We start from the raw sequence: 9940 nt of genomic DNA, 5'->3' as shown, positions 1-9940 counted from the left end.
ACGATGGGAAGCATTAAAACAAAGTAGATTTTTTGAAAAAAAAAGAAGCGTAATAAAAATAATACAAAAATAACGAAGCACAAACCAAAAGAAAAGAACTTTATTTATCTTGTAAGTAGACGTAAATTCCTTTTTTACGTGTGTCTTTCACACAGGATATATCATATACCATCTAAAGTGAAATCGGCGGAAACGAACTCTAATTCTATGAACTCCACAACATTTGCATAAACGTTGAACAATAATTATCATAATTGTACTTAACTAATTGTATCTTGTATCTTGTATCTAAACGAAGCACACATATCTCGATGCCCACTCCTCAGTGGCAGCGATATCGATCGTGGACTAGCCTCCCAACTAAACTAAACTATATATAAAACCATAGAGTTATCAAATCGAATACGAGTACATATATATCCAGGCCAGTTCGCAATTTCCCCCCAACTCTTCATGTACAAGCCATCGATCATATGCAATTATTATACATCTATATCTACATATAACGTGACACATATTCATTTTATGAAATCAGAAATTTCGTTATAGAAAAAACAACAAAAAGAAAAGAAGAATAACGAAACGAAACGAAGAAAAACAACATAAGTAATAAATGAAAATGACAGAAATCAATAAGAAAATGACAAAAAATAAGACGTACAATATTTTTAACGTAAGTAGTGTTGAATCTTCGATAATAAACTTATATATAAATACAATACCATCAAAATCAAGTTGTGTTTTATTTATTTTAGTTGGAAATAATCGTATCAAAGGTAAGAAAACATGATGATGAACCCCATCTTTTCCAAGGAATATATAAATATTATTAATTTATTACTAAGAAACTTCTTTGTTTCCTTCCCAAATTGACCCTTAATCTCAAAATTAAACAACAGAAAAAATATGAGAATATTCACAGGAACTCAAGAATGTTGTATTTACTTTGCCTGGTCAACAAGGGACCACAGGAATCCAATTAAACCACGCACAAGTGCAATTTCTTCGAGTTGACCCTTCAACCGCCGATGTGCATTTTATGCCTGCAAAAATTCCACTCTCTGTGGGTCAGCAGGCAATCAACGAACTTGTGCCTGGGCCACCACCAGCCTGTTGCTATTGTTGTTGCCCCCAAGACACATTTGTTTCCTGCGAGTGTCAGTGTGTTTGTATGAATTTATTTTCAATTTTATCATTTCCCATTTAAGACGAAAACAAAGTCACCCGAAGAACGTGACCAGCATGTCCAACAGCTGGCACGGTCAAGCCACTAACTTTGCTCATCACAAAGTTAAACCGACAAAACTACACAGGCTATACGCACAGAGGCATATTCCACATATATACAGATGTGGTCATAATAATAGAGAATCTGGGTTAAGTCTTAATCTATATATATATATCTTATAAAAGATATATTTATATTTTTCTTGAATAACTACGCCTTAGGATAGCTTCAGTGATTTTTAGAATATTATTATTTTTATACTTTGTAGCTTAAAATTTCAAAAATTAAATTTGAGTGAATTGTATAAAAACTCCAAATTGCTTTTATTTTGGCCCAGACTGTAGTCCCAGTATGTGTGGCGGAGGTGAAGACGAAAATGTAAAGTGACTTTTTGGGGTTGGCACTCTGGCCATCGTTGCGGTCAATGGGGGCTGGCCGTGTGGGGCTTAAGGTGTAACGACCCAGGCCTTTCTGGCCTCCTTCAATGCCGCCACACACTCACAGCCACACTCAACACCCACACACACAACACCCCTTCGCACAGATACAGCCAAGCAAACACACTCAGTGAGAGAGAGAGAATTTGGGGGAATTACATTTCCGGTTTGGTCCGTTTGCGGAAGTTTCGCGTCAAATTAAATGCTCAGGGCTAAAATTATGACAGCTCCCGAATCGGACTCGGGCTCGGAATCGGAATGGGACGGGAATGGGAATGAGAACAGGGGGAGAACCTACGGACCTACTCGTATAAATACGCCCCGTCTGGAATTGATTGCCATCAAATCGTCAGCAAATTGACCAGCGAACATGTTAAAGGGACTCGTACTCGTGCTAGGCTTTTTTGCGGTCCAGGCCGCCGTTATCCGTAACGAGGGGAATCCGGGCCCAGATCCCCTGCTGCCAGAAGCCACCACCGCTGCGGTTATCCTGGATCAGCAGGAGGAGGGCGTCACCACCACCGAGGAGACAAGCACTTTGGCCACTCCCGCTCTCAGCCGCGACGAGGAGGCCAGCATACTGATTGATCCCGCTCCGGGAACTTTGCAGGAGGATGTGCCATCCACTGTCCAGAAGTCCGGCAAGCTGTTGCTACTAAGCACACCGCCCAAGAGACACCACGAAATCGAACGGGAGCTGGAGGAGCAGGACGAGGATGAGGACAAGGCCGGCGATGAGCCAACCACAACTGAGCAGCCCAAGGATAATGAGCAGGAGCAACAGAAGCAGGAGAAGGTTCAGGAGGAGGAGAAGAAGGAGGAGGAGGCTAGTGCGACCACAGAAAGCAGCACCACTCCGGCCACAACCAGGCTGTTTGCCATTGATGCCAGTCCGGCGGAAAAGGACTCTTCGTCCCCCAACGTCGCCATATCCCTCTCCCAGGACAATGCCACCATCTCGATTGCCGAGCAGCCGCAGGTACCCGGCGACAATAATGCCGCCGTGGAGCTGGCCCTCGTGGAGCCGGAGGCGGAGTACGTCCTGCTGGATGACGGCGAGCTTCATGACGAGCTGGACCTGCAGCTGGGCAGCTTCACGCACATTGACAGCGATGTCCGCTTGCAGCCGGTGGTGCACTCCGTGGAAATCGTGCCCACCAGCCTTGATGATCCTTTGATTGTCAATTACGTGCACAATTTGCGATGACTCGGCCCAGAAAGGGACGTAGAGGTGGGCGTGGTCGGGTGAATCAATTAACCCGACGCGATTGTGCCGCGGACTCTGTTAAAGTTTGTTTTCAACTCTCGTTAATGTCCTTTGTTGCTTCTTGACTGCGAATACTCCTGAAATGGCTTTTTAAGGACCCTTTTTCTACGAATAAATACTGCAAAATATTTTTTAAACGAATGTAAAAGGAATTTTATTTCTTTAAAATTATTTATATGGAAAATATTCTTTTATTTTATTTAAATATTTTTGTATTTTGCATTTAACAAGAAATTAGAAGAATTAAAATTTCTATTATCAAATATTTTCCCTTTACTTGTTTGATTTGATTACAAGTAATTTTTGAGTAAATTTCTTACTGAAAAAAAAAAATTTAAATAAGCTTAGAATTTATGAAAACAATTTCTTGGTTGTTACCTTTCCAATAAACTCTAGAAAGTTTCAATTGTATACCTAAATGATATGTAAAATTGGTTTAGACAACAGAAAATCGGTTCATAAATAAGGCACTTTGTATGAACGTTTATTGGCGCTGTCTCTGCATTTGAATGCCCGTCGGAACCCACGAAATTCTCATATAAAATATTCAGAAATATTGCCATAAATGTCTGCCACGAGAACGAAAACTGCACTCCGCTCCCGCTCAACAAGTACTTCTCGTTGAAACGCAGGTTCAATGGTCTCCGGCGGCTTCGCATCTACATCCATATCCACATTCGCCACTCCCTAACACCCTAACCTCTCCGCTGCCGACAAAGAAAGCACTGGCACTCGCACTCGCATACTCGTTATTCAATTTGAATCCGCAAGGATGAGAGGGTGACTGGAGGAGGCAGCAATGGAGACATGGCAGCTCTAGCTCCAAAGTCGCCTCACGCCTTTCCGCATGCCACGCACGTCCCACGGTTAAAACTTTGCACATCCGCACGTCAAATTTAATACGGATGCCGGAAAGTAGAACTCGAACTCGAACCCAAACTTGAACTCCACTCCCCGAAAGCTTCACAGTCGCAATTTGATAGAAAAGTGTTTGTTGCTCCGCCTTCTCCGAAAACAACACAACCAACATTTAACAAAACATTCAATGACGTTAGACAAACAAAGTTTGAGACGTGCCAGAACTTCCGGTCGATGGAAATGATAAGAATGATGACGTTATAATTTGTATACCTATAAAAACTTTTCAAGAGTCTTAAATGTTAAAAAACGGAGAAACCAGTAGAAGAGCATAAAAGGATATTTACTTTTTAACTAACACCGATTGCAGGCTGTGAGTCTATCACAAATAATATACTGACTATTTCTGTGAACCCTCCTTACCCTTAATATAAATTTTAAACTGCATTTAAAGTTTATATTTAAGGTAAATAACAATTAAAAACATTTATTTTCTCACATAAAAAAGCAACTATAAATACTGAACTGTTAACAGGACTTAAGCTACGATGATTCCCTTGGAATTCCTCACCATCGCTGCTCCACATGCGTGGTGTACACAAATCCCCTCTGCCTTGGAGCCTGCAGCAGTGGCTGTGAACGCAGAGGAATGGCCACAGGAATGGAGGACGGAGCTCTGGCCACCACAACCGCAGGGCCCAGATTGGCGGTGAACACCACACTCTCCGCATCGGGTTCATCCTTGGATCCTGGCTGAGGCGTGGGCTTCAGGGGATCAGTGCTGACCCCGCAAACAGGATGATCGGCATTGCTGTCAGTTGAATTGTTCTTCAAGGAATTGGAGATCTGCTGCTGCTCCTCTGGATTCTGCTCAGTTGGCAGTCGGAATGCTCGACTTGGACGGTAGCCTGCTGGGGGATAGGGAGCCTTTTCAAAGGCACGTCCGGAACGGCTCTCGAAGGCCGGAGGAGGAGCTGTGGTTGTGGTGGCGTCCACAGAATCCCAGTTGGTGGTGGTGCTCAAGTCCGAATCCGTGGTGCTGGTGGATAGATCATCCGCTGGCAGTTCCGTGGTGGTGGTTAGCTGATCCGATCCTAAGCCTGAACCCTCAGCTGGCACTTCCTGCACCTCAACTTCGATTTCTCCCGGCAGCCAGAAGGAACGACCTTGTGGACGGTAACCCGCAGCGGGATAGGGAGCCGCCTTGACCTCCACAGCCGCTTGCGCTGCCTGATCCTCCTGCACGCTGACGGCATAACGATTAATCCTGATCTGGCGGGCCTCGATCTGGTCGAGATTTAGTGCCCACAGGCAAAGGATAACTGGTGCGAGCCACTTCATAATGAACTTTCGATCTCGGCCCGAATTTAGACCCAACTGATTCCAGCTGCCAATGGAGCCGGGTTTTTATACAACGTTCTCGAAGAAGCTAGAGTCGTCCCGGGGGGAAATATAGACATGAAGCTTCTATATCGACATCGACATCGATTAGGCGCACACTTAATGATTTATTTTGCATTGTTTTTCGTTTGCTTCTGGTCTCCGCCACGTCCGCCGGCGACTCATCCGCCACATCCCTCACATTACAGTGGCTTCCCAACCGCCCAAGTGTCCGATGTCCGGCGTCCGGTGTCCACGTCCACGTCCGATTCGCCATGTTCTATGAAAATTAAATGCGTTTCCTACGTGAGACGCAATCCAATATCCGACCAATTGAAAGCGAAATCGTAAGCGAAGACAACAGCGACGGCGACAACTGTTGTTGTCAATTGCATTATGCTGGAATTGTCAGCTTTGAGCGTTAGAATTTTTGATTAAACGCTTATAATCGATATTTATGCGATCAACGATTTGTCGTTGAGGTGAGTCCCAAGGTCGGAACAAGTGACAGGGCCTACAACTCCCCCAACGACTGTCTCATGTCACGTCCTGTCCTCTCATTAAGAGCTGTGAACTGACGATGATATAATATCATTTATTATCAGATGACAGATGACGGCTAAGTCGGGGAGGTGCTAACAAGATTTATAATGTACTTTAAGGAGTTTTTGTGGTAGAAAAGATATCTTTGATAGTCATAATGGTAATCTAAAGCTAAGTAATGTAGAGATTTACAAGTTTTATTTAATGGCATTTAATATTTTCAGCTCACCTAGAAGAAAACTCTTAAATTAATGATTTAAATGAGATCTAAATATGTTATTAGTTATAATCCCTTAGTGAATTTTATACTGTAATGATTTTATACTTTGAAATTAAGACCTAAACCCATCTTATCTTATTATTACTTCAAGTCCTTTGAATATTTCTATGAAATTAGTTTTCTTTTATAATTTACTTTCAATATTCTTAAATATTAAACTTCTTTAATGTACAAAAAATATAAAACTTACACATTCCTGAAACGCCACCACCAGACTCACATGGATTTCCCCCAATTCCACATGGATATCCTTAAACTTCACCCAGTATTTATGGGCCAGCCATTAATTCCACCTCCTTCTGCCACTTTAAGAGCATTTTAATGTTGATCGATTGGCCGAATCGAGGTGGAACACACGCTCCGATTTTGGACTGATTAATGGCGGAACTATAAATATTGGCTTGTCCAGACCTCGGACCTCTGCATCTGCTACTTCTTTCTGGTCACGTCGTGGCCGCATAAAGACGCCGCAGACACCGCCGATCATGGAGACTATGGCCTATGGATTATAGAATATAGTGGTGTGCCGACGTCAGAGCGTAGGTCCAAAAAAGGATGCCGATGCCTATGCTGGGTCCATGCGACGCACACTAAACAGCTGCCCATCCCAAGTCCTACCTATAAAAGCCCACCGGGAAGTCCACCAAGTCATCAGTCGCTGGTTCATTCTATCCCGAGCGAGACACATCCAATAATGGCCAAGTTCCAAGCAGTCCTCCTGGTGGTGGCTCTCAGCCTGTTGGCCGTTTCCGAAGCCCAGCAACAGCGCCAGCGGTACTCGCAGCGTCTAAGCCGTGGACGTTCGAGGTATTCCGCTCGCCAGGAAGTTGCTCCTGCTCCCGCGGACGGTGGTGATGTGGATGCCGTGACGCCCTATCCCTCGGCGGATGAACTCAAGCCAGAAGTGCCTTTCGATGAGGCTGCTCCCTCAGCCGCTGATCCCACACCAGATGCCGTCTATGGACCCCCGGATGCTGCTCCCAATGCTGTTCCCGACGAGGTCTATGGCCCTCCGGATGCGACTGGAAACGATCTGCCACCTGCCGCTGATATTCCTGCAGAGCAGCAGGCCCGCCTGGTGGCCGCCAGAAGAGCGGCTAACTACAGGAGGAATGCCCAGCAAGTGGCCTCTCGTCGTTCGGTGTCCGCTGCAGCTCGTCCCGCCAAGCTGAGTGTTGCTCGCCCCATTGTGCGACGTTTCTAGATGGAATTTCCCCATTGGCAAGCTCTGAGGTAAGTGGCTTTATTTAAAAAGAAATACTTAACCTAGGTTAACGTTAGCTAAAGCCATAAAATATACGGTTTTAATTAGCTTTAATTTTTATAAAAATCGTGAAAAATCTGCTAAGATGTTTATTTTCTGTTTTTAGATGACTTTCTTCACCTCAGTGTATGATCCAGCTGCCTGTTCGGAATTCCCGAAACCCAGAACTCAGCAACCAGAACCCCAAAACCCATGACGATCCAAAATGACGACACAGGTACACACACACGTAAACAGACACTATCTCTCTCGCCAGCACATAAACACACGCGAAATACACTCCATTGTAAGCAGACAAAAAAATGCAAATAAATAAAATATGTTTGGGTAAACATAGCCAGAACGTTCTCTTTTCTGCCAGACAATGCGGTGATTCACTTCGCCCAAAAAGAAAAAGAGCAACAAAATTGCTTGCTAATATTCGATCATTTAGGGTTAAGATATATGGTACTTAAGGTTTTTGGCTGGAATGGGTTAATGGGAGGAGTGGAGGCGTGACAACCGGTTTCAGGAGGACGCACGCGTCACAATGCGATGACGAACCTCCCGTCTGGCGAAAAATAATTGCAAGCTTCGATGGGATTGCCCCAACCGCAATGAAAAACAAGAAAGCACCGAAATTCCAAGAGAGACGAATGTGAATTACCCTCGAATGCGTAAGAAAATATCGAGCACATTTTAAGATATTTCCCAATATAAATTATAATAAATAATTATTAATCAGGCTATATCAATCTTTATTAGATCACTCATTTACTTATAACTTTGTTTATTTTTCTGATATCATAGACAAATCAGAATGTATAATATTCTAGATATAACTTTAACTATAATTGAACTTGAAATTTTATAGTTTTTAGTTTATTTTTCGAAATAGATATTTGAGTGACTTACTAAGCAAAATAGAATTTATTAATGAATAATAAATATTTAATATTTTATTGTTAAATGGTTATTTAATCATTCTTCTTATTTTTTGGATATCTAATTTCAAAAAAGACCAGACTTCGTGTCTGCCAGAGATCTTACAAAAAATAAATATATATTAATTCTCTCTTTTAGCCAAATTTATATTACCTTTCATAAGAGCAAAACAAATCACTTATCGACTTAATTTGAATTTTACCGCAAAGTAAATATTAACACTAATAAATAAACAATAAAATATCAATAGTTTAAAGTGAAAAGGCACGTGAACTGGATGGATAGCTTTAAGCGACATTCTTAGAAGAGCTAATACCTTTATATAAGGGCATAATTATACCGCAAGACAATAGCATTTCTTAATAAGTAAGAACAAATAAGGAAATTGGGAAAAATAATGAAACAATACTTAACATGACTCTACAGATTTCGCACAAAAACACTGAGAAGGTAAAAGGAGAGTGAGTGAGTCTATATTATAGGCGGATCCCATCGTTTGATAAGCCGCAGCTCAAGCCCCACTTGGACTTGTTTGGTAGCCGCAAGCACTCTCAACTGACTCAACTCAAAGTGAGGCTGCGAGAGCCACTTCTTATTTAAATAATCTTGCCAGCCGTCTACGCTCAGTTGCCGGAGCAGACGAGACCAGTTAACAACGCCATTCGAGATCGCGAGGGAGATTTGTAAACGAAAAAGTGAAATTCGCCTCGCAAATATGCTGAAACTTAGCTGTGCCGTGGCTATCATTGCGATAACTCTGCTGGAAAGTGCCCAGGCTCAACGACCCTCATTTGCCGGAGTGAGACCACCAGGCGGACTCAGCCAGAAGGACAAGTATCATGCTCCCCAGAACACCGCCGTGGAGAATATCACCGGAGTGGACATAAACACCAGGTTCGGAGAGCCCTCTAGTTCGCAGCAGCCTGCCCTGGTCAACCTGCCCTTCGGAGCTGCGCAGAGGCCGCCCATGGGAGTTCCTCTAGTACTGCCCACCGGTGGATTCGATTCGAGCTTGAGTCAGCCAGCTCCCTCAGCTACGCCCGATGTGGCCAACCGTTTTGGAGCACCAGATTCGAGCTCAACAGCGGGATCAGCGATTCCGGCTACTAGTCCCACCTTTAGTGTTAGCACTCCAGTCGCAATCAATTCTGCCGCCAGCATTCTCGTTCCCAGCGTTCCCTCCGCCAACATTCCCCTCGCCAGCACTCCCTTCGCCACCTCTCCAAATCCAGTCACCACCATTGGAAGCACCGCGACTCCCAGCAGACTCCCCATCGATGCCCACGGGGATCAGGAGTGGGTGAACCATCTGAGTTCCCTGCCCGTGGAGAACCAGCCCTTCTGGTTCGTCAACTATCAGGCCATCGAGGCACTCCGGAATAGCTCGAGACCCAATGTGGGCGCCTTGGAGACGCGAGGATCTTTCTTCGGCGGCTAAGAACTTGAATGGGAATTCTCGGAAATCCCAATCCCAACCTTAATGTACAGCTATTATTTATTTAAATATTTTATTTTTGGAAGCGAACGGTGTGTTTTTCATGGGCTGAGATAACCTTTGTCTCGGGGGAATCCACTCAAAACTGATAAGCCAGAATAATCTGCTACTCTTTGTGCCTTAAATGAGAACGTGATTAACGATTCCCAACAGAGACTTTGAGCGCGACCAATTAAGCTGTCTATTTCAGTTAGTTAATTGGAAGAGAATTTATTGAAAGCTCGGTGATTAACGTTATGAAAATAAGCCACATTCGCCATTTGA

At 43.7% G+C, this 9940-nt stretch overlaps 4 protein-coding genes across 4 annotated transcripts; 3 read left to right on the top strand and 1 right to left on the bottom strand.

Annotated features, from left to right (window-relative positions):
- Nucleotides 1-1912: 1912 nt before the first annotated feature.
- On the top strand, nucleotides 1913-3048 carry LOC108070408 (caspase-12). The gene has a single exon (XM_017160861.3). The coding sequence runs from the start codon at nucleotides 2036-2038 to the stop codon at nucleotides 2870-2872; it is 837 nt and encodes a 278-aa protein (XP_017016350.1). The 5' UTR covers nucleotides 1913-2035; the 3' UTR covers nucleotides 2873-3048.
- A 1242-nt stretch (nucleotides 3049-4290) lies between these two features.
- LOC108070406 (uncharacterized) lies at nucleotides 4291-5729 on the bottom strand. Its single transcript, XM_017160858.2, has one exon. The coding sequence runs from the start codon at nucleotides 5129-5131 to the stop codon at nucleotides 4358-4360; it is 774 nt and encodes a 257-aa protein (XP_017016347.1). The 5' UTR covers nucleotides 5132-5729; the 3' UTR covers nucleotides 4291-4357.
- Nucleotides 5730-6662: 933 nt separating this feature from the next.
- LOC108070407 (uncharacterized) lies at nucleotides 6663-7547 on the top strand. The gene is made up of 2 exons (XM_017160859.2): nucleotides 6663-7226; nucleotides 7364-7547. The coding sequence occupies exon 1, from the start codon at nucleotides 6688-6690 to the stop codon at nucleotides 7195-7197; it is 510 nt and encodes a 169-aa protein (XP_017016348.1). The 5' UTR covers nucleotides 6663-6687; the 3' UTR covers nucleotides 7198-7226; nucleotides 7364-7547.
- A 1269-nt stretch (nucleotides 7548-8816) lies between these two features.
- LOC108070396 (serine/threonine-protein kinase WNK1) lies at nucleotides 8817-9706 on the top strand. Its single transcript, XM_017160847.3, has one exon. The coding sequence runs from the start codon at nucleotides 8897-8899 to the stop codon at nucleotides 9617-9619; it is 723 nt and encodes a 240-aa protein (XP_017016336.1). The 5' UTR covers nucleotides 8817-8896; the 3' UTR covers nucleotides 9620-9706.
- Nucleotides 9707-9940: the final 234 nt, after the last annotated feature.

Source organism: Drosophila kikkawai, chromosome 3L (genome assembly GCF_030179895.1).
Source record: "Drosophila kikkawai strain 14028-0561.14 chromosome 3L, DkikHiC1v2, whole genome shotgun sequence".
Taxonomy (NCBI): Eukaryota; Metazoa; Arthropoda; class Insecta; order Diptera; family Drosophilidae; genus Drosophila; species Drosophila kikkawai.
Note: the sequence above shows the minus strand (reverse complement) of the source record. Positions and strands in the feature narration are given on the sequence as shown.